This window comes from Corvus moneduloides, chromosome 6 (genome assembly GCF_009650955.1).
Source record: "Corvus moneduloides isolate bCorMon1 chromosome 6, bCorMon1.pri, whole genome shotgun sequence".
NCBI lineage: Eukaryota > Metazoa > Chordata > Aves > Passeriformes > Corvidae > Corvus > Corvus moneduloides.
In genome coordinates, this window is record NC_045481.1 from 23,859,146 (window position 1) to 23,883,763 (window position 24,618).

General features: G+C 49.4%; 1 protein-coding gene across 2 annotated transcripts; it reads right to left on the reverse strand.

Annotated features, from left to right (window-relative positions):
- Positions 1-1,756: 1,756 nt before the first annotated feature.
- On the reverse strand, positions 1,757-24,618 carry VSX2 (visual system homeobox 2). 2 transcript variants are annotated; one of them, XM_032113445.1, is made up of 5 exons: positions 23,995-24,618; positions 22,722-22,806; positions 19,825-19,948; positions 4,519-4,699; positions 1,757-3,534 (listed from the first exon to the last, which is right to left on the reverse strand). In XM_032113445.1, the coding sequence occupies exons 1-5, from the start codon at positions 24,434-24,436 to the stop codon at positions 3,140-3,142; spliced, it is 1,227 nt and encodes a 408-aa protein (XP_031969336.1). In that variant the 5' UTR covers positions 24,437-24,618; the 3' UTR covers positions 1,757-3,139. The 2 variants fall into 2 exon arrangements, with proteins under 2 accessions (XP_031969336.1, XP_031969338.1); XM_032113447.1 differs by having other exon boundaries at positions 1,757-3,471; positions 23,995-24,613.

Below are 24,618 nucleotides of genomic sequence, written 5' to 3' on the forward strand. Positions count from 1 at the left end.
GGGCTGTAGAAATATTTGACTGAAAATAACCTTCATGCTTATCTGAGTCCTGACAGCCGTTCTTGAACAGGAGCCAGGTTAAGCATGTGCCTGGGCCAGGCTCTAACAGCCTGCTCCTGCTCTCCCAGGGCTGCACTGCATCCCCAGACCCCTCTGTTTCATCCCCACTCACCTCCCTCTATTCATCACCATCCCCTTACTCGCCACAGCAGCCCTGCTGTATCCCCCAGTCCTCTGCTGGCCAAAAAGGCAGCTTGGGGCAGGTCCCTGTAAATCTTAGGGTCACCCCCATGCTAGTCATGAGTGATAGGACTATCCCCTTCCCAGAACTAAGGCCTATTTCTAGCAGAGCACTAGGCTATGGTGGGACAGGTAAGGTTTTTCTCACGTGGCTGTCAGCTGCAGGGAATATTGCATCCCATCCCACCTTACTGCTGGGTGGCTGTCAGGGCTGTCCCCTCTGGCAGGCTGGGCTGGGCTCTCTGCCTCCTTCCAAGCTCTACACTCTGGCTGTACCACCAGCTGGCCTGGGAGCACTCAATGAGGCCGTGGTGGAGCAGCTGGGGGTGGTTTGGCATGAAGCAGTGCAGCCCATCTCCTCACACTGAGACCTCCCACCACCCACCTTAGCAGAGCTAAGCTGCCACCCTGCCTCCAAACAGCATTTTTGTCTGCCTTCCTTTCCTTTAGGCCCTATATAGGTAGTTTTTTTAAGGTAGAATTTGGAATTCCTTAATGTCATCACCCAAATTCCCTTCCTTTCCTAGGGGGCACAAGAAAAGAGCAGAAAAAGCTCTCCCTGCAAGCAGGGTTGTTCTCATCCAGGCACACCTAAGGAATCCCCAGTAGAGATGACAGGGTTAGTAGATCTCCTCTTTGCTCTTCAGAATGCAACACCACTCATGATCTATGGAGCTGGTATGTGTAGTGAACAGGCTGGACACCAGTGTGGGAGCCAGGCGCTATTTCCCATCAGGTACGTTCATCCCAGATCACACACCTGTTTTGGGTCAAAGCTGCCCCAAGCTTGGTGGGAACCTACAAGGGTGCTGTCCCTCTGGGGAAACACAGTCCTTTGAGCTTATAGCCCCTCCACAAAGTGAGGCCCAAGCAGTCTCATTGTTCCTCTAGTCTTTTATTTCCTATGCACACCCACTCTGCCTCAGCATTTTTCCTGTCCCTGGAAGACATTAGGTTTTTCCACCAGACCATTCCCAGTTGCTCTTAGCAGGGCAGGTTAACTCCTTATCTGGTAAGCCAGAATAGGCTTCCATTGCTCTCAAATTGGAGCTCACCTCACTGGAAATCCTGTGGGTGCCCTTCTCTCTCAACCAGCTGCCCTGCACTTGCAGTGTCTGGCTGCTGCCTCAGCTCCCCAGGCCAGCGGGGCCCTGCAGCCTGTTCCTGGCAGAGGCTAAGCCTGCCTGGAGATCTATGCAACTCTCTAACACCAGGGCACGTGTGATATTGGGATGACCCAAAGCACCAGGGCTGCTCTGCATGCTGAAGTGACTTGTTCTCTCACCAGTTGTATGCTGTAACTTCTGCTCCAAGTACAAGCACACTCCTTTCAGTTTTGTATTCCGCTGCAGAGAGAGACCCAAGCCCCACCTTCTCCATGCCTTGGTGGGGAGGAAAGTGCAGGCCTCTGGGCCACTTTGGATCTCTCACCCCTCTCTGGCTACAGTAGGGCATCCAACTCCCTCTCAGCTTTGGCTGAACTCACCCTCCTTGAACAGTGGTGACTGGACTCATACACAGTATTCCTGTTTAGTTTTATTCTTCTTCATATCTTTACAGAAAATGGCACATAAATCACAGATTCTGGATGACTAGAAGTTGTTACAGCTCCATATCTCAAACACCTCAATACTGAATTATTTTCTCACTGTATATACATTATTTACACTCCATGGGCTATCATCTAACACATCAAACGACCGCGGGACAAAGACAAACGGGGTTGAATGACTGGGCTTAACCTTTGATGGAAGAAAAACAGTAGCTCTGGGGAAAGGATGCTCACAGCTGAAAGCAGGACAGAAGGGGTCACCTGGAAGTCACTGTCCTACAGCTTTCGGAGGGGGAATAGTGCTTTACTGCAATGGGAAGGTGATGGTACCATGGAGTGAGTTTGGCTGTGTGGGTCTGCATGTGCTCCTATGGGATGTATGTACACATTACAGGGTGTATCAGGGTGGATGTGCATGGCTGTCATTCCCTTTAACACTCAGAGGGTGAGCTGGACAAATTTAATTCAATAAATACATTAGGTGGATGTTGTTGTCTCACCTGGAATAATGTATTCAATAAATAAATTCACCGTTCATCCCCTCTGCAGGGGTGTAGGGTTTTGGTGTTTAGAGCAGAGTCAGACCAAGCTGTCCAGCCCTGCCCAAGACAGTGACATGGGCTGACGTCACCTCAGGGTGCCAGGTGGGACCAGGATGTTGTGCCTGTGGGTTAAACCCTCCTGTCCCTGCCAAAAAGAGGCAAAACATAACTGCTCTAAAGCTGCAGTCCCTTCTCAGCAGACCTCAGTGCTGGGCAGGGAGAGACCGATGGAAGGTGCAAACCACCCTCAATGGATAGTCATCACTTCATGCAAGCACTGCCGCGGGCTTGCCCTGCTGCAGCCTGGGCCAGAGGCAGAAGCGATGGCCAGGGGAAGGTGGCGTGTCTGCCTGGGGCACGGTGGGACAGGGCGCAAGGGGAAGGGGCCTGGGCAGCACTGGGCAGAGATGTGCACCAAGGAGAGGCATGGCAGCAAGGAACAGGCTTGCTTCAGGCTGGCAAATGGGGTTTGGGGCTGCAGAAGGAGAAAGCCCCAGAGCCAGTTGTGAGGCTGAAGGGAACAGAGCCTTAGTGTCATTGGTGGCAGTGATGATGTGACACTTCCCAGTCCCCCAAAAGGAAGGGGTGGGGGGTGAAGAAGGCCTGGTGGGGTGGAGGAGCAAGGGGCAGGGGTATTCTCAAGGGGAACAGGCAGTGGGCACCCCTGCCAGGCAGCCCCAAACACAGAGACCAGTGCCCCTCTCCCTGGCAGGGGTGGCCGGGGACGCCTGGCAGTCCAAGGGGGAACGTGGCCCCCAGAGGACACAGTGTCTGTCGGGGCTGGCTTCTGCCACCTCTCTTCCCCCTAGATCAACTTCTCCTCCTTCTGCGATGAGTTCGACTTCTCCGTCTGTCTGTCATCCTCTGCCACTGCCACCTCCTCCCCTGTCTCCAGCTTCCTGCCTGGGGCTGGGGTGTCCCCGGCAATGGTCCCCAGGACTTTGGTGCTGTGCTCCTGAGCTTTGGCCCTGAGGGCAGCAATGCTGTTTTCTCTCAGTTCCTCCTGGGAAATGGTGGTTTTGGGATCCGGACCCCTTTCTTCCTTGTCAGCTTTGTCAAGCTTGGGCAGGGCCTGGCGCTCCACCTCTGTCTTCCTCCCCGCCTCAGCCGCTGCCTCCAGAGACTTTTTGTGCATCCCTAAAAAGAATTGTTGGTATTCGGGTTTAGAAAAGCGCCTGGGCATGGGAAAGCCATCTTGAACTGAAAACAGCAAAGATAAAGAGAGGCCAGAATTAAGGAAAAGCAGAAACCCTCGCTTCACACAGCAGTCATGGCGAGCCACTTGCTCTGGCCCGCACGCGAGGGCAGCCCAGGCAAGGCAGCTGCCTGCTGGAGCAGCGCAGCATCTGTGGACTGTGGCTGGTCCCAACGGTCTATAATTACTCTCCCCTTCATTTCTTTCTGTGAACCTGAAGCTAACTTGTCCCTGCATGGAGACGAGGGTGTCAGACAGCAGCATAGTTGCCTGAGCTTCACCGAGGCTGGGGAGGGAGATCCCTCATTGCCTATTTCTGTACCAAACTACAACCACTCTTCTGCCTCTCTCAGTTGCACATGAACAAAAAGACAGCATAGCCCATCATCAAGATACCAGACACTAGTTTTGGGGCAGAACCAGCCTGGAAGGTCAGAAAGAAGGAAGTAAAGAGCGGGAGTGTGACAGGGTAGCTGCTACCTCCATGTCTGCACAGAAAACCAAGTGAAACCATACAGAAATGCAGCTTCCCTAGGTGTCATGACCAGGAGGAGGCAGCAGAGTGTTCCACCTGGAACTGGGGGCAAAGATGGAGCATTTGGGAGTCCTAGCACCCCATCCAGCATCACAGGGTAGGAGGAGTGAGACTGGGATGACCTCCTCCCTTGGGCAAGGGTTGGAGCCCCTGCTTCAGAGCTGGGCATGAAGGATGCTTGAGCCATAGGAAGTGAAGGTTAGCACCAGCCTGAGGGGGCAAGTTTGTGTCCTGGCCAGATTCTGCAGGTCAAGATCCAAGGTCCAACAGGAATTTGGGATGAGTGGTCAAACCCTGTTGACAAGGGTCATTGGGGGACGGAGGCATCAAGGGTGGCAGGATGGGGGGCCCTTGCCCTGCTGCCCTTCACCTGTTTTCAGTGTGACTGATTTCTTCCTCACATCCCCCGTCTCTACCCATTCGCCATCCCCCATGAAGGCGACTGCTCTCTTACCCAGGAGCCAAGGGGCACAGGACTCCATGATGCCATCCTTGGCAGACTTGAGGATGGATTCGGGCAGCGGGATGGAGTGACGCACCATGGCACCGTAGAGCCCATACTCAGCCATCACACTGCTCCTGCCCCAGCATTTCTCCCTCTTCCGCCATTTGGCCCGGCGGTTCTGGAACCAAACCTGGAGCAGGCAACAAGGAGGGACATGGTTTTTGTGCAGGGAGAAGGCATGCCAGTCCCCTTCCCGTGTGGGAACATGCATGTACTTCTGCAGCAGGATGAAAGCAGATGGGTGGACGCTTATCCTGAAGCCAATACAACCGCTTCCCCCATGCAACAGACATTGGGTATCTCTCCCTCCCTCCCCTGAAGGACTGGTGAGGGCCAAGTGTGAAAGCAGGTTCCATCCCTCTCCACAGGACGTAATTAATTTGCCATTGCAACGTCTTTTTTCTAGTGGCTTTTGGCTCTTGTGCCTGGGATTTTCTTTTATTATTTACTGTGTGTCTGAGCAGTGGTACAGGGCTGAAGGCAGCAGTGCCTGCAGGGAGGGCTGGGATGGGGGTGGATGCTCGAGAGAAGGGGGAAGCTCTCTGTGCGCTTTGCTCTGAATTCCCAGTTTGAAAAGCCCCTCATCTTCTCAGAAAATTGGCAGAATAATCTCTGAGCTGTGACCTGGGGGGCAGTGAGCAGAGAGGCGGGCAGCAATGGCGGGGAGGGGGTGATACTCGCAGAAATCTATTAGTGCTCTCTCTCCGATTTCCATTCCTCTTGTCTCCCTCGCCCTCCTCCCTCCCCGGCTCCCCTCCCTTCCCCCTGAGCAGAGGCATCAGCTTTAGATGAAAAATTGCTTGAGGTCTATTCAGAAGGAGGCAAAGGAAGAGTCAGCCCCAGGGGCAACCCAGGCCTGATTGAAAAATAAGTTAATTTCAGTTTGAATCGATGGGCCTCAGGCACTGAAATATCACGGGAAATTAAAGCAGCTGGTCCCCAGGGAACCACGCCATTGACCTGCGCTAATTAATGCCATGGAGTTACCAGGCCCCTCTCCGAGAGGCAGTCCCTCCCTCCCCGTGGACACCCCAAACACCTCCTCATTTAACTAATTAGACTGACAGAAAATTGGGTGTTAATTTGTTTAGGATTTTTTTTTTCTTTTCTATTTTTTTCCCTCCCTTTCCCGGAAAGTACACGGCAGAATGGAAATGAATGTCGGGGTCTCTCTGGCAGATGGATGCTCGGGGTCACTCCGCAATCTTCTCCGACTTGATTGCTTGATTAGGTCGTTAGCACATTAAAAAAAAAAATTGCTTGCCGTCTGGCGCCGGCCTGATGAGTGGGATGAGGCGGGAATCGCCTGGGTAATTTATCTTTTTATACTGCAAAGAATTTGATTTCAATCTGCAGATATATGGAGGTGCCTTTGACACCTGTTTAACATTACAGAGCTGACAGCTTAACCCTCTCTTGTCCCCACCACTTGTGGCTGTGGGGGAGCTCAAGCTGCAGTGGGGAGCACTGGGAGTCTGTGCCGGTCCCCCAGCTCTGCCATGGGGGCCGTAAGACTGATGCCATGGAGTGACGTCCTGGTCTCAGCTGGCAAGGCAATATCATCTCTTCTACCTGTGCAGAGGAGAACTGCCCAGCACTGAAGCCTTATGGTGGGGACAGAGCTGCAGGGTAGGCAGGTGGCTGGCTTGCTAGCACTGGTGACAGCCAGCTTTCGCCTCTCCCAGGAGCCCAGCCAGCCTGCTCCACCAGAGAGCTCTGTGGAATGGGTGGGGTGGTGGTCCCACCAGCTGTGATCCCAGCTTCTCCCAGCAGAAGACACTCTGTGCATGTCGGAGAGGATTTTACCAGGCAAAGGAAGGAGGCTGCTTCACCACGTCACCTCCTCTGCATGATAAATGGTCTGATTTACACTTTCATACTGCTGATCTGTAACCCCTGGACCAGAGATTGCTGCAAAGACCCTCAGGAATGCAGAGCTGCCTCTCTTCACCCTCTCCTCCATGCCTGTGTGAATACAGGGGTTTGCTTGGCTGTGCAGTCAGCAGGATGCTGGCAGAGGGTCTCGCTCCAGGTCATGCAATCCTCCCATTCCCAGAGCACAGAGTGCAGAGCTGCAGGTGCCTCTTTACTGATGCTTTTACCACTTTCCCTTTCTCCTCCCTCCTGCCTTGATGCCTCTAACATCTTTCCCCACGCCTCATGCTCCTCTTCCCTTTTCCCTGGCCAGGTGTCAGCTTTCCCCAGCACTGCCCACTGCCTCTAAACCCTCGAGCATCCCCTTCTCCATGGCAGTGTTACGCAAATACTGGAAGTAGCAGAAGCTTTGCCAGCTGGCAGCCCAATTTTGACTAGAGCTGGTAGAAAATTTTCAATCAAAAAATGCTGATTCAATCGCACAGGAAAAACTGTGTCCAGCCAGTGAAGTGTAATCAAAATTATCTATAGCTTTCTTCTGAATGCTGTACTTTAATCTCAGTTACCTAAGACATGCAAAATCTATGCTTTAAAACCAAATGAGAAAATCAAAATTGCATCAACATCTCAGTAAGATCATTCTGAGATTTCCAAAACCAATTTTTGTCACTTTATGGGAATTTCCTCTTGGTTTTGATTAGGAAAAATGAAAGTTTGAAATCCCAGAATGTTTAACAGAACAGAAATCAGGAAGACTGACCATCTTGCTTTAATACCAGGAACTATATCTTCATCTGAGGCATGAAATTAAGTGAAACCAATGGTGCTCAGTACTGAGTATTACTGGGATCAGATCCCAGTCAAGCATCTCTGTGACAAGCTCATTCTGAGGAACACTGAGTGATGAGCTCCAGCACGGCACTGGCAGCCGCCATGCCACTTCAGATCACAATTGTCCCCTGTGTCCTGTTCTCATGATTTTGTCCTCACTCGGATGGCTCCATCAGTGGGGCTTTCCTCTAGGTGAAGATCTTACTGATTTCTTCAAATTTATCAATATGTTACCAAAATTTTCACATGCCTTGATTCTGAGCTGAATTACGTGGTGGTTTTAGTAATTCAGAGGTATTTTCAGCTGTGTGGTACATCAGCCACAACATCCAAATATGCAATTATTTATTATTGGCACCTCACTTTTCTGGGAGAGGGTTTCACCCTTGCACTTTACTCACCTTACACATTTCTTGTGGGTTTGGTATTCTTTGGCTGCTTATTGTCCTTGCTTGGAGATATCTACTCTACAGCTTCCTCCAACTCTGTAAAATTTGGTCTGCTTCAAACAATGTCTAAGTTTGTCCACATTTCCTCTTGCCCCTTCCCACCCTGTGGGTTGGCTCAGCTTTGTGAAACACTTTACTGATGTGGCTCTGCACTGTGCACCCTCCTTCTCACTTGTTTTCATCTGGTTGTCTGTTGCACAGCCCAGGGTATGGTGAAAAGACTGTGTTTCTGCTTCCACATCTCATGGGCAGTGGTGAAACCTTCTGATTTAGACTGAAGCATGTCATATGCTTGTGCAAAGCTGTCACAATCTGATGTGCAGAGGTGTCTTTTGGACCAACATGCTACACCTTAAGAAGTTTCACACCTCTTTATTTTCACACAAACACCCTTTGTGAAACCTGGGAAGCTTGTTCCAGGAAGTCTATCCTCCAGAAATGGACAATAGAGTAAAGTGGACAGGTTTGTCTTGCAGTATTGCAAAACCTTATAAATGGGAATGTTTCTAACTTTAATCATCACCTAACTCTCACCTCCAGTGCCCACTGTGAAAAGCAATAAAAGTTCAGGCACTCCGTACTTGACTACAGAGTTGCAAGTGTTTTGGAGTGGGGGTTTTGGAGTCAAGGCTGGCAAGGATAACCTCACCAGTTTCCTCCTCTGAATCACAAATGACGACTGATGCTTCTTCGGATTATTGATGATGCAGAAGAGCAAATTGTAGGAGGAGAAATCTCTCATTTTGCAAGGGGACATGAGACTTGACACGTCCTTGTTATCCACATTCATTATATTAGTTAGTTTGTTTACCTAATCAGTGCCTGAAACATTGTCTGCTGAAGAGAGAAATCTCCCTGCGGTTGGCCATAATCCAGAAATCTGAATTGTCAAAGGGATATTTTAAAATCTATGGTGTTCCTGTGTATTGTTTCTGTTTTGTTTCAAACTAAAATTTTCCACTAGTGATACTCATTTTCTTGGCTGCTACTTTCCAAGCTAGGGTACAACGACAGGAGAATTGATATTGGAATTTTTTTTGTCTTACTAATATTAAAAAAAAAAAATATATTTTCCCTGCCCAAGCATTCCTCACCTATTAAAGGAAAATTCCAGGCTAGATAATGGCGAAATTTTGCTTCAACAAGTCTCTCATCCTGCCTTTGATACTGCATTCCAACAGGAGCCTTTCAAGGAGCGAGGTTTGTGGAGCGCAAGCCGGTCCCAGCCCAGAGCAGCGCGAGCTGAGTGTCCACTAGATGGCCACAGGCAGATGCCCGTCCGCACTTGCGGACACACCGACACGGACACACAGACACTCCAGCACATGCCTTTGCCAGGCTGCAGGGAGCAGCTGCACACAGCTGTTGGCAAAACAGCACCTAAGGCAAGGGACAACACCCCAATACCCCCAGAGCCACACTGAGAGCATCTCCCCCACACATGAACACGCAGGTGCCTATTCTTTACCCACTTGAAGCCCTTTGGGGGGTCAAGCTGCAGACCAGACAACACCTCCAGCTGCCCTCCACATCCGGGGCCCTGCTGCCATCTTAGCACTCAGTTTCTCCTGACTCCTACACCGCTCCCTTTCTACCTCCTCCCTCTCCAACCTAAGACTCAACAATGAGAGTGGTGAAAATGAAAACCTCCTCTGAAAAAACAGTGATGTCCTCGTCCTCATATCAGAGAGGACCTGTGGCCCTGGTGGGGTTCAATGGGAAGATGTGAACACTGCAAAGAATGGCTTCATATCTTCCTTGGAGCATGTCCCCACCCCACCCATACCCATGAGCACTGGGGCTGTATAATGGACTGCCATGAGAGCATGAGTTCCAATTGTGCCCTGGGGCTTCCTCAAATCCTTCGGTTTTAGCAATCACTACAGAAAAGCTTCCTGACTGCTGGTGGAGACTGCACCACTTGTGTAAGCCTGGAAACAGTTTATTGCTGTCTTTTCAAATGTAACGTCAAAGTTATTGGTACTGTTTATGGTGACATCACTTTCTATGGCTGGTGTAAAGTGGTTATGAAGTTAAATGAGAGCAATAAAGGTTGCACATGGACTGCATGGCTGATCACAGGACTCATCATCCCTCTTCGTGCTAAACACTGGGAAAGAGCTTGCTGAGCTCACTTCAGAAAGAGCAATTCCCGTACACAACATAGCAAGGGCCCTTCCTGATAAGAGCTGGATTTTTGTCCAACCCACTTGGCTAACAGGTCCAACCAGAGATACAAGATGAGCTGTGAGACAGCACTCATCCCTCTTGAATAAAGACATGATGGTTCATCCAAGCTTGGGTCTCCTCTAAGCTAAAAGAGTAACAGGGTGCTCATTGAATATGGGCTGAATTGGCACCCAGCAAAAATGTACATTATATTACCATGCCACCAGTCCTGCAGGCTAGGCCTGTCTCTGAATCCTGCTCTTAAAAGCACTACATGGGCCATGTATAACTTTTTGTTGCAATTTGTCTGACTTATGCAACCAAAGCTGTAAAATCCCACTTGACCAGGAAGCATGTCTTAAACTGTGTTCCCTTGGTAAATCTGGGGTTTTCACCTGGCCTCACAGGGCACCATGTTTTTCCACTTCTTGTAACCTTTCAAAAGCAAACAGTTTCATTTGCTGCAGGGATCCCATCTCCCCCAAAGAAAAACAAGTGTGCACACGATGTGCAGGGTCAGTATGGTGAGATCAGTGGTTCAGCACACACTCAGTCTGTGCCTCACATCTGCACAGCAAGTGCATCTCTGAGACATTGACTTCACCATGGCCACACTGTGATTCCAACTGATCAGTAGATTATTTGGCCCTACAGTACAGGCTGCCATGTGCTGGGACCTGGCAGATCAACACCCAAATTCTTCTTTTCCTAACATGCTGAGTGAAAAACAAGAAAACATCAGGGTTGTAAATGCATGATAGTCACAAGAAAGCTGACAAGAGTGCAGTCATCATCCTAGTCCACACAAACCCAGGGAGATATCTGTCACTGCCACAAAGGGTGATAGCGCACATCCATCCTTTGGGTGATCACGGTACCTGACTCCATTAACCAAGCTGCTATCCTGCCTGCATTATTTCATTTTGCCTTCTTTTCCCCCACTAATACTGCTCTGCAGGTCCTCTAGCACCGAGGAAACCTTAGCATAAATCTTCATAAACATCCATGTGTAATGCACTCTGTGATCATGCAGGGACACGCCACGTTATCACTTTCATGCTAGAGAAGGTGAGTCAGGACAGTCAGAGGAGAAATGTCACATCCTCTTCACAATGCCTTTCAATGGGCACTGAAATCAGACCATGGGATGCCAGCATTCCTCTGAGGCTGTGGAGCACTGCCTGTGCTCTGGGACTGCCCCCTGCATGCCAGCATCAGCTCCATGGTGCCCTACCCTTTATCAGCACACACTGAGCAAAGGTGCTCTCTCACCTTCTCCAGAAAAAAACGTAGGCACCAGAGGCTGTGCACCAGCAAGAGATGGTGTCTGCAGTACTACCTGGTGCCCGCTGTTCCCTGAGATAAGGCACAAGCCCATCCCTGCTTGCATGGGGACAGTCTGCAAAGTCCCCAAGGGGTACAGCTCATGCTCACTAATGCACTGCATCCTTGGGCCATTGAAGCATTAGCTGGAAGCTATCTATACAAACATGAAATTTTATAAAACACTGTAAGATGTAATCAGTTTCCATGCACCAGCTTGGGTGGACGTTCAGCACTCTACTCCCACCATGTCTGCTCCTGGCTCTACTTGTTCCTCAGCGCTGTGTACCCTTAACATTCTTTGGGTAATTCACAACTCCAGGGGTTTTCACATGACATCTTCCAGCTGCAGAAAGCTGACGCTCCAGGCACTGGCTGCTGCTGTGCCACTGACGCCTGCAGCCAACACCACCAGCTCGGGCACCAGCACAGCTGATGGTGTGACCTGCAGAGCTGGTGACACACAGCCTGTCCAGGGAAGCTGCTTGCACCAGGACAGCACATCTGAGCTCACCAGCACATTTCCAGGTATCCCCATGCTTAGTCCACCTGAGCTAAGATCTCTCAGGCTGGGACCCTCCCTTACCTGTCACTTAGACACTGAGCCTTGATCTCAGTCATGGTCATCATATAAGCTGAAGAAGTTGATCCAGTCTGCTAACAAATGGCAGTTGTCATAGTGACAGTCATGGGGCACTCTGAGTTGGAAGGCTGGCAGTGAAGGGATCCAGAGACAGCAGAATGATGTGATGGACAGAAAGCAAGTTATCTTGGAATGGACATCACTGGCACACCAGGCTATGAGCAGTGACTGGCACAGGTATTTATCATGCATGTTCACATGGATGGGACGGATAGATCCTTCCAAGAATTTTTTTTCTCAGCAACACTCACAGTTCAGCCCTCCCTCTGGGTGAGCCAAGCAGCGTCTTTAGGAAGGAAAGGGTAGCAGAGTGAGAAGGTATTTCACCATGTGGATCCCGAAGCTGCAGGAGAACCAGTGCTTCCCAGAGGCCCAGGTGGGCAGGCTGGCTGTGCTGGCCTGCCTGAACAACACAGCTACGAGCTGTGACCACATACAAGCAATGCTTGGCTTGCATTCCCTTCCTACAATTTTGAAGAGAAAGCTGTAGCTGAAAGCTCTAATAACAACATTGCAGCCACAGTTTCAGCTCTGCCTTTGCTCACAGTTGGGAGCCTACCAGATACCTGCTGAAAGAGAAAATAGGGAGAAAAGTGTGCTTCTCACACCAGGCAGGTCCTAAACTGAACACCTCTTGCTGCTGCTCCCAGGACAGTAACACTCAGGGTAGACAGAAGAGCACCTAATGCTTTTTCACAGCCTCTGACAAAGTGACCTCTGGAAGGCATCTTTGTTGTAGGATACTGTAGAAACAGTTTGTTGTCCAGCTCAGTTCCTCTTTTCTGCTCCACAGAAGGACCTGCCAGCCTCATGCATGTGGAGATGGAGGTTCTTGATATGTCTGCTGAGGACTGGACTGCTCAACAGTGCCTGGGCAAAACCTGGCTCACAGAACACCCACAGAGAAGGGCAGTGAAAAGCAGAGCAGGTTTGTGCTCCCAGAGAAGAATCAGAAGAACTTGCTGAGATCTATCAGGGTAAAAGAAAAACACTACAGAGAGAAATAGATCCATTAAGAAATAAAGGGGAGAGTAAATTAACTGTGTGTCTAAAGTGCTTGTGTTATTGAACTGTTAGAAAAATCTCTATTCAAAGTCAGGAAAGGAGGAAAACTTTGTAATAAGGGGTCATTAAAGGAAAACATGAACGCAACCATCAGCTGGCTCCTCTGCCATCATAAGGCTGGAGAGGAATTAACTACTGAAATTGCTGGGATGACCAATTATTTTTTTAAAATCAGTTGTGAAAAGCTGCAGTGGTATCAGAAGAGAGAAAAGAAAGTTCATCATTAAGTGAAGGAGTGAATACAAGTGTTGCCAGCACAGGGATTTGGGGTAGTATTTCCAGAAGACCTAAAGTGATTGAGGAACTGCAATGCCTAAGCTAACTCAGAGAAGTAGTAGCCTTAAACTACTGTTGTTAAGAAAATGAGGGGATGAATGCAGGGAAGAGTTGTCACAGCCTGGCATCAAGCCTGCAGAGCCATTCCTGATTCTCTTGGACATGATGGGGAAAGCCTCTGCCAAGGCACTCCACAGAAATGGGCTTCAGCATATTTTGTTGCCCGCCTGTCTTTCCTCTCACAGGGAACTCGTGTGCCCTGATGCTTGAAGGTGTTGGATCCTTGCTGAGAGTGTCTCCAAACCATGGAGAGAACAAGGAGAGTCACTGTCAAGAGTCCTGTTTCCCTCCCAATACTGTGGAGGAGCACATCAAATTCACAGTCCCTTATCATGGCACAACCATAAACATCTTGCAAGAACAGAGCAGAAGGCAAGAACAGGCAAGTTTGGGTCTATTTGTTTTTCTGTCCCATTTAGAAAATTGGTCACTGGCTAAAGCAACTCAGGAACTGAACATAGGGGGATAAAGCAGTACCTGGGTAAAGAAAATATTCATAACTCTATACCTCCACCTCTGTACTAAAAAGACCTTTTAAAACTGCACCTAACAACCCCAGCTGTAGCAGGGTAAATCCCACAATATAAGCAGGCAATCTGCATGGTCTAGCAACAAGCAGGAGAGTCCCCACTTCCAGTAAACTGAAGTGTCATTCCTGGGCCTCCATTTTCCTTCTTTTCTCCTGCCACATTTTCTTTCTCTGTCCAAAAGCATGTAGTGTAAGACTTTTCAGACAGGAATCCCTTTGGAAAGGCTTGCCTGGGCCCCTGCTCTTGCCCATCACCCAGCCCCTCTGTTTGCAGCTCTGGTAATTAACTTGTAAACGAAGTTCTAGCACATGGGCTGAAAACAGGCCATAGATAAAAGGTAATGAAAACAATCCATTAGAGAAAGGGCCAAATTAAACAACCCTTAATTGAAAAATGGAAATGAATATGAATTTAGATCAACTAAAGAAGCATGTTATTGAAGAGGCAGAAAAGTGGATTAACTCCTAACATACCAATTAAAGACATGGAGGCAGAGATGCACCATACGCCACGAGAAAAACTCGTAATAATATTCTCACTAAACCACTAAGTTTGATTAGTTTTATTACTCTCACTTGTATACTTTCTACATTTCTAGAAGCATAGGGGAAGTTAATGACACTTATCTGGTATCACACAGTCATGGCTTGCCCCAGTGCTCAGGAATTATTGGCAAAGGTAGCCAGCACTAGCTGCCCAACTATATTTTATGATTAACTGCTTGCAAGGCTCTTAAAATAAATATATTTTGAAATGGTTGGCTCACACAATAGCAACACTTTTGGCTTGTCCTTCACCTTGGTAATCTACCTCCAACAAGCCTAACCACTCTGGTAATTTCCTTCCAGCTACATGGTCCCCGTGAATGTGCTGTACAGAGATGCCCGTTGGAACCCACTGGCAGTGTGCCTCATGCTGGCCTTTCTCTGTTCTACATGTGACAGTCACCCAAAATTTTAACAAGAGTAGACAGGTCCTCACTTCTTAGAGTAATAGTGATAAGCTTAGAAAATCCAACACCACCACTACTTTCTGCAGCACTAAGAAATCCTTTGGTGGCCATTCCAGGCACAGATTCAGGAAAGGTCACCAGCTGCATGGAGCAATCGCAGCATTCCGTACTCACACCATGGGATTCAGACTACAACTCAGCACTCTGCAGCAAGCAGGAAAAGCTGGCAGGAGAGGGAGAAACCAGGGCTGCTAAAGCTGCATAAAACTGATTTTTCCTTCATGTTTTCTGTCATGTTTCTTGAGGGGACTCTGTGGGTTCACTCCTGAGCTCATACTCAGTGCAGTACAGGATCCTCAGGCCTTTTCAAATTATGTTCACCTCTAAATAGAGAACCTTTTTGCAAAACTGAAGCAAGGTAAACCTCTTGTCCTTGCAAAATACTCTTGGTACTTGCTTCCCTCTAAATGACTACTCCTCCTGATTCCTCCATCCCTGTTCAACTCCTAAAGAGCTTCACAGTGATACTGAAATGTGTTAATCTGATAGATAAACCAATACTTTTTCAATTAGAGATTTAGTTGACCTTGTTTTGTTTTTAGCCAAAATTGGCCTCTTAACTGCCTGTCAAAGCCTGTTGGATGCACAATCCCCACTCCGCACACACAGCACCAGCCTCTTCTTGGGATTCCTTTTGCTTATGAGAGTAATTTTATTTGTCCCAAAATTTGTCAGCCAATAATTACTGTACAATCTCTCAACAACAAGAACTGACAATATTAACAGTTTTATTACCTTTTAAAATTTATTATCTCCGTTAACTCTAAAGTCCCTGGAATAGCAGTCAGGATCTTATTTTTTTGAAACACTGACTAATCACTTTGGTTTGATCAGTAGGAGACATACTTTAAGGACAGACATAATCATTTCAATAATCCCAAATCAAACTCTTACTGAACTTTGTTACTGAACTACTCTGTTTAAAGTTTGGAACTGTTACATATTAATAAATTCAATAGGGTTAACTTATCTAAAATCTACACATTACACTTAAGAGTATTTTTTATGAGAAACAGCTATTTAAGTCAGATGTTGAAGTATTTGTCAGCCTCAGGACATTTTTAATACTTCATAATGTTTATTAAGGATATGTTTCCCCACAGGAATCTACTTGCCTCTCTTGGATTTTACAGAATAGTCTGGGTTTATTCCAATGCTGGCAGTTCAACTCCTACAAATATTCTTTCAAATACATTGATTAATGTGGTCTTTTTCAAGTACCTTCCAAAATGGCCACAGTGACATCTGATCTGACTTATGCATACTATCTCACTATGAAAAAAATTATTTTCCCATGCTGCCCAATGGGAGGATGCTCATTTTCCTTCCAGGAGCAGCCAGCTCACTGTGGGAGTAAGACACACACAGTGTGTATCTGCCTTGGAAAAAAATACACTTTCATCTTCTCTTTAAATGGAGGATTTGAATAATTTTTCCTGGATTCAATGTTCTCTTAAACCAGCAACTTTCCTGGCCTCTGATGGCTATTTGTGTTGTTCTGCTGAAGGTTTTTCCTGCAAGCAGTTCCTATATATCATTCTTTCAATTGCCCTCTTTGAATTTCACTTTCACATCAAATTTCATAGGTGATTTACTTTCTCTTTGACTAATACCTCCTAAGAAATAATTCCATGAATGAAAAAAAGGGGTAGATATCACTCTTAGGTGAGGATCCAGTGGGAAACTACACGAAATGCTGTAGAAGTCCACAACATGTGATGCTCACAACAATATTAGAAAACACTTTCATTAATGACCTACAAGAGGGAGAGAGGAATGTTGAAAGATGAGAGGAACTGCAAGCTACAATGAAAATGGAAAACTATAGAGCTCCCTCAGGCAGCTGGAAACTCGTGCAAGGAAAATAATGCAACTATGTGAAATTATAAATATTATGAAGATGGGAATAAAGATTCATTGTAAGCTGTCTCTTCCAAGGGGCATTAAATGATGCTAAAGGATTCAAAGCAAGATTTACTGCACTCCGGCAGTTCTGCTGCAGAAATTCTTGCCATGGGATATTAAGATATTTAAAATCCCAGGAGACTGACAAAGTACTCAGTATCACTAGATAGCTGCCCTGTGTAGCATCCACCTCTCGCCAGTGTCAGAGCTGTTAGGTCTGTTCTTATGCTTGTTAGCCAAAGTTAACAAAATTACATACGAAACCCAGAACACTGAAGGGAAAATCCCAAGCATAAAAAAAAAAAATCTGTCTAAAAGAAGCCTGAAGTGACTGAATTAGACAAAAAGAAATAAACAAATAAGGAAGCAAGCAGACCAGTGCTAATCCAAGGCTATTTCTGCAAGGGCCCACAAGTCCAGCTGAACTGGTGTGAACACACCCAGCATGCGGCTGTAGGCATGTGGTCCCTTATCTCCAGGAAGGCTGACAGGCAGGATGGGCTTCATATAAGAACAACCACATGATTAAGAGATGAGCATGTGATTTATGAAGGATGATTTAAGGAAAGATCTTTGCAACTTGCTTAAGCAATGATGAAAAACAAGAGTGACAGCCAGGAGAAGAAATATCTTAGATTTATTTAAAGAGTGTGAACTTTATAACCGGGGGAAAGAATTAGGGTCATAACAAAAAGGTCTAAAGTTGGAAAGGAATATAAGGTAAAATATCAAGAAGTATGATCACAATTGGGAATCACCTTGCCATGGCTTGTCACACACAAAAAGGAAATTTCATAGAATGTGTGGCAAGGGACAATCGATTGCTGACCTATTGGAAGGAACAGTGGTGCTCAGGACTCCTATGTGAGCCTGATGCTCACCCTGGCAGGGTGCTCAACAGATGCTACAGAAATTCAGTTGTTTCTCATTATTTCCCCTTTCATGATCAGCAAAACTTATTCACAAGCACTTTCTTCTGGAATATACGTGCTCTTAGTTACGCCTGATGTTCAGAACAGCCATACTTTGGGGTGCTTCTGCTGTCCAAGTCTAACCTGATCTCAAGAGCAGAGGGGTCACAGTAAGGAGCCCTCCTAGGTTTAAAAGCTGCAATACAAGAAGAGTAGGCAGTCATTCATTAGCCAGCTGCAGAATGACTGGGCAGACAAGTCAGTGACAGCCAAGATACTTTACCCACTATTCATTTCCGAATCAGTTAAAACACTCAGCACTAGAAGGGTGCTCGGGGTGCTGAAGCAGTACATGCACTGTCAGCTCTACACTGCCTGCCATAGCATCTCACTCCACCTCACACATAGTGAATGCTCTCAGCTCTGGCCAGAGAAATCGGGCCTCTGGAGTTCAACATACATGGTGCCACTAGATGAACCTCTTCCTTGAAAAGGTCTTTCAGGGGAAATCAAAGGATCTTCTTTCCAGCCCAGCATTAAATGGTGGCTGTAGGCAACAATAAACTCCCAACAGTCTCTCCTCTCTTGACTTGATGTCCTACAGGGTGACAAGTGGAGAAGTGAACCTCCATCCAACTCAGTCTTTCTAGAGGCAGAGCATCGGGGCTTGTTTCTCAGAGCAAAATCCTAATGTACCATGTAGGATTTCAGATGATGGGCCATTATTTCTGAAGACTGGTGGAAATCCTGTTAGCACACAAGCTATCAACAAGCTGTTAGATCAGCAGGAATCCTGCCAGGTCAATGGGATAAGCACAAGTTGCTTTTATAAAAATGTCATTTTTGATGGAGCACAAGAATAAGGGTGGTGAGGGGGGCTCAGGAAGAGGGGAAAAAAGGCTACACTTTTGTTTTAGAGGATCTTCCTGTCCCTGCATGGGGTCATACCTCAGCAGCTTCCAGCATCAGCGTTATTCTGCTAAGTGCCCTCTGAGCTACATTCCAAACCCACAAGGGAGCAGCCTCCTGGGCCATCTCTTCAGCAAAGAAAGAGCACAGGCTCAAGATGCAGCTTGGTAGGTGCTGGGCATGCATGAGGGATGAACAGAAGGAGGAACCATGGAAACGAGGGCCCTCCCAACACCGCATGGCACACAGGACAGCATCTCTTGTAGAAACTGCTATGCACCAGTCACAGTAACCAGCCACTGCCACTGTGTGGAGAACCAGGACAGTTTAACTTCCAGCCAGACCAGAACCACCACTTGCACCACCTGCTCAAGGCTTGGCCATTACAAACCTGTGCCTTATGTAGAAACCTGATGGGAGCAAGTCATGAGGCAATAGAAGCTACTGGAGCCCACCCTCATGAACATCATGTTCACTCTGTCCAGTGTGCCTCCCACACTGCAAACAGCAGCTGTTAAGTCTTCTCCAGCTTTCTCACTGTAATGCATGCCAAAGGCTGGTCCTGGCACAGCCCTGCAGCTCAGGCTGCTCCTTCCTGCTGGAGGGTTCACCACACAGCAGAGATATTCCACACCACCTTGTTCTACCTCCTCACAGTGGCATGACAGGACTGACATGCAGTTAAAACCTTAATGTTAAAAGCTGTTAACTCAATAAAATTTAACAGATTAACAAAAAAAATAACAAAAAAATATCCCCAGAAACTTTCAGAGAAACTTCACTTGAGGAGGCAGATACAGCCAAAGTGCAGACATGGTGGAAACATCTCAGTGGGACTCACCCATCATTCCCACACTGCATCCTACCCACAGCTGTACTAGCTGCCTGTGCCATCCCTGTGCATCCTTCTGTGGCCAAAGGAGCAGAGATGAGCTCTTTCCCTTCAGCAATGCCCACCCAGACATGGTCTCTTCTTGCCTTTACCAAGACCTTGAAACGCCGTCATCTTTTTTTGCACACCTGTTGTCCTTCTGTGATTTAGGATTCCCTCTGTTACACACCCCCCAAATCACTGGTACAACACACCATGCACAGCACATGTCGACATACAAACACCAAATACAAATCTGCCAAGAATAGCTGATCTGTCTGCCCACCCATCAAAAGCAGGAGAGTGGACAGCCTGGGGAAGTTTATTCAGAAAAATGTCAGCCTTCCCATGCCACTACCTTTTCTTCACGGAGCGATAAGCATGGCTGAGGGCAGCACAATAAGGGGGTCCAAGAGATATGATTACCTGTATCCTGTCTTCTGGCAACTCTGTTTTCATGGCCAACATCTCTCTAGCATATACATCAGGATAGTGGGCCTCATTGAAGGCCTTTTCCAGCTCCTCCAGTTGATAGGATGTGAAGATTGTCCTGAGGGGAGTAAAACCCTTTGATCAAAAACAGGAAGCAGCAAAGATGATGAAGAGTCAGAGAAACGGACGCTGAAACCAGTGAAACCTGGGTAACCAGCTAACACATAACTTTTCCCCACCTCCTGCGTTTCTGCGCACAAAAGGTCAAGTGCCAGGGTGAAAGGAGAACCAGAAAATGCCAGAAGACAGCATTTTTAACAGTTACAAATCACCTTCCCTTTCAGGGACTTGCCTCTGGAGACGGACCCTCCCCAGCAGCAAGCACCCGCAGCGATGGCAGCTGAGCTTAGACTCTGCTGCCTCTTGTGAGGATCACCACACTGATATGAAGCAGCATCTCCTCAGCACCCTGTCTGGAGAGGTGCTGAGCCCTTTCCAAGCTGCTGGTCCTTAGCCTCTTCAATCTCCATGAGCAAATAATCTTTCACCTTCAGTCTCAGTCCTTGGATGAATTCTCCAAATGTTTTCTCCACCCTAACCCACCACTTTTCGTCAGTCTTTCCCCACAGGAGTCAGGACCAGCTCCCTTCCTCTGCCTTTACCCTGGGTGCTTCCATTCCGACATCCCATTAGCTGCTCCCTGCCGGTTCGCATTCCCCCATTATCCTTTAGAAATCCTCCTGGACCGCCCTGGCAGGCGGCAGCCCAGCCTGCCTCTGCGCAGCCAGTTCTCAGTTCGGGACAACCAAATTGAAAAATCAGCAGCTGGAAAGCCGAGACAGATGAAAGCCCTTCTCCAGCAGATGGATGAGAATTCTCGGACCACTTCCAATCCCTGAGGGTTTAAACTCCCACCCTTCAACTCCTCCAGTACAGAAAGCACAATTTTTGATAAAAGCTAACAATACTGCAATGGCAAAAATACCCCAACCAACAAACAAACAAAAATCCCCAACCAAACAAAAACCAAAACAAAAAAGCAACTAAAAAGCCAAAGCAAACAAAAAACCAAACCAAAATAAAAGAACCCTCAACCCAACAACGAATTGCAGCCTTTGTGCAAAGTAAATGAATAAATATTATCCATCTAAGAAACATGTATCTGCCAGAAGGAAAAAGGAAATAGAGTCTTTTTCTAAAATACACTCAAATTTCAGAAAAGCCTTTCAGTTCCAGAGAGCATAAACAGAAAATCTAAGAAATATCCTCTGCTATACAGAATGAAAAGGATTCAACCAGATCAATAATATTACTAACAAAAGCAGCATGCAAATGCAAGGGACCTGCCTGCAACCAGACCCTTCTTTAAATTCACTCTTAAATCCATTCTCCTTTCAAACAGTTTTTCTTCAACTTTGACAAATCTGTGAACTCTAGGGACAGCAGAGACACACTGAATCATGTATTTTCTCTCTCTGGGACCACAGGAAAAATTATTCCAATTTTGATCCAGTTTAGATTTCAAGCATTTCTCTCCATCTTCCTCTGACAAGAGAGTGGAAGCCTGTCCAGGCTCACCGGCAGCAGGGTTTTGCTGACATTCAGCTGAAGTTTCCCCTTTTTAGCTCATCCCCGGGTAGCCCCTGTCCCTTTTGCAGTTCACAATCCACTGCCCCTTTTGGTGTTTTTTATCCTGCAGCTATTTGCAGGCTATTGACCAGTCATCTTCCAATCCTTCCTTGGTTCAACTAGAGGTCTTAACTGTTTAGTACAGAATATACAACTGCAGCCAAACATTGCAGGTCTGTTTCCGTCTAGAACCAAAACCAAAACAAATCTGAATTTCGTTTCCTATCTTTCATCCAAATCGGGACCTGTACACCAGTCCCAGCTGTGTTATCACCCAGCCCTGTCTGGGGTGTAAAGAAAATGAGCTCATACTTACTCCAGAGCACTCAAACTGGGAACATTTGCCTGGGGAGGAGGCACGGATTTGGAAATGAGCCCTCCAGACCGAGTCTCCTGTTGCACACATAGCAGGATGTCTCCTGGGATAGTCAGTCTCCTTCCACCCCTCATCCTGCTAAGCTTTCACTGGAGCATCTTTTAATCCACCTTTCCTGCATCGTGGCAGGATTGACTTAATTATTCCTAAATCACCCTCAGTGGATGGTATTTGGCCTTCCTTTGTCCTGGCGCTCTGGCCACAGCAATGCCAGAACCCAGCACAGGATTTTTCGTTTCTGTTTATAAAGTGCAAACGAACCAACTCCATTTTAACTGTGGGAGAAGTCGGGCAAAGTCTATTACCCTGACCGTACTGAGAGGAAACCAAACCCCAAAGTGGATCTTCGTTTCCTTAAACAGTTTCCCAGCCTTCTTCAGCTTCTTTGCAGGCTGTCTCTGATTCCCAACTATTTAATCTATTGGCAAAATATATTTTTTTACACAATAAAATGTTTAAATTATTGATAGGAATTCTGTCTTGCTGACAGCCAATATTAAGATTGCTGTATGTGGAGCTGGAAACGGCTTTTATTATTTCTGACAGGTTGACGATTTTTCCGTTCCAAACACTGGTGATCCGCATTCCACCTAGATGCTTATGTGCTGCCCAGAATTGCGACTCGGGATACCTGGATCCGCAGCCAGAAGAAATTAAATAAAATGACACCTGTGGTCGAATCCCCCGCTCCCTATAGGCACGTCCCCATATCCGATTTATTTTGGACGGGGAGGAAGAAAAAAGGGAAGAACACGGTGGAGAAGCCGCAGGGGCGCCGCGGCGCTCCGGCGGCCGGGGCCGGGAAGAATATTTTGCTCCAGGCCGGTGGCCGGTTTCCTGGGAACTGGGGCGACGGGAGCGGGCGGGGTGGCCGCCGCTGTCTTACCTGTGCCGCCTCTTCTTTCGTTTCTTGCTCTGGTTTAGGGAGGATTTGGACATTTTTCGGTCGCTGGAGGAAACATCCTCGGAATCTGCGGAGAGACAGGCAGCGGCTGTGGACTGGGGCTCCCTCCCCGCCAGAGACCCCCCGGGCAGGGCCAGGCCCGCCGGCTCCGCTCCCTCCGCCGGCTCTGGCCGAAGATTTCGTTGCGATCGCGCCGCGGACGGGCCCCGACGCCGGCCGCTCCCTCCAGCGCGGCCCCGGCGCCGCTCCCGATCCGCTGCCGGTGCGGGCTGCTCAGGGCGATCCGCCCCAGCCAGGGAAGGCTCCGGGCCGGGACCGGGCTCTAGCTCTCGCCCCTCTCCACCAGAGTCGTTTGCTGAGGCTGCTGTTGTCTCGCTGCTAAAACGCAGAGCCCGGCGAGCTCAACCAAACCGTAGGAAAACGGGAAAGCTGCAGCCCCCTCTCCGCGGCCGGACAACCGCGACCGCCTGCCCCAGCCCGGGGATCCCGGACTGCGCCGCAGAAACACCGGAGCGGGGAGGCAGAAATTGAGGTTTATGGAGCTATCAGCAAAAACAAGCCCCGGGAGGAGATGGTGCCTATCCGCGGCCCCCTGCTCCCCAGGGATGCCACGGCCCGGGGGTGTTAAGGGCAGGGTGCCGCCGCCTTTGGCCCGAAGGAGAAACCGGGGGATGGATCAGGGACCCGTATTTCGATGCGCGCTCCGGCCGCGCTCCGGCCCCACTCCTGCCCGCGGCGCCGCACCACCTGCCCGGCCCCGGCCCGGCCCCGTGCTGCTCGGCGGGCCGTGCTGCGGGCGGGAGCGGCAGGCACGGCCCGGGACGGGCGCCGCTGCCGGAGGGAGGCTGGGGATTGCCCCCGGAGCCAGGGTCCGGCGGTGCTGCCTGCCGCTCTGGGAGGACCCGAAGCGGCCTCGGAACGGGGCCTGCAGGCAGAGTTGTGGGAGGCTGCTGCCGTCTAGGAAAAGGATGCCGAAAGACGTCTAATTCTCCGGCAACGACACGGGGTCGCGGGGGGCCACTCCGACGGGGTTCCGCGCATCCCTAGGCCGGGCGCCCCGGGCCACGCCGTCAGACCGCGGCCGCAGCCCCGGACGGGGGAAAATATGGTCCCGCCCCCCCTTTCTCCTCATCCTCGGGATCGAAACGAAATCTCCCTTCCGCCGCCGAGCAAGTGGCCTCCCGCCGGGACACCGGCTGCGAGCGGCGGCGCTGGTGGGGCGCGGAGGGTCCTCGGGGGCCGGGGACGTGCCTACCTGAGCTGGCCGTCTGGCTGCTGTCCAGCTGCCCGGGGGCCCGGGCCAGGGGCTGCAGGTGGACGCTCTGGGGGTCGGAGAGCACCTCTAGAAAGGTGGGCTGGGTGTAAAAGCCGGGGATGCCGCCGGCCCCGAGTAGCCCCATGCCCACGCCGCCCACCCCGGCGGGACTGAGCACGGAGCGGGCCGCCAGCAGGTGCCCGGCGGGCAGAGAGTCCAGGGCGGCCCGAGGGTGAGGCGGCTCCTTGTTCAAGCCCAGGATCTCCTGGATGCCGAAGCCGGTGCAGCGGGGAGGGGTGGGCCCAGAGCTGGACTTGACCCCAGCCGCGGGGGGCGGCGGGGGCGGGGGCGGTGGCGGGGCGGCGGGGGCGGCGGCCGCGCCGTCGGGCTTGGGCTTGCTGGGCAGGCTGGGGACCAGCGCCGCGCCCGCTTTGCCCGTCATGCTGCGGCCAGCGGTCCCTGGTGCCCGCTCCGGGAATGCCTGGGAGCCCCCGGCTCAGGCCCCTTTTATCCGCCCAGCCGGGAGCCCGAGCGGGGTCAGAGCCGCGCAGCCAATCACAGGGGCCAGCCGCGATTAGGGATGCCAAAAACCCGGCACCGGCGGCGGCGGGGCCGCTGCTCGGC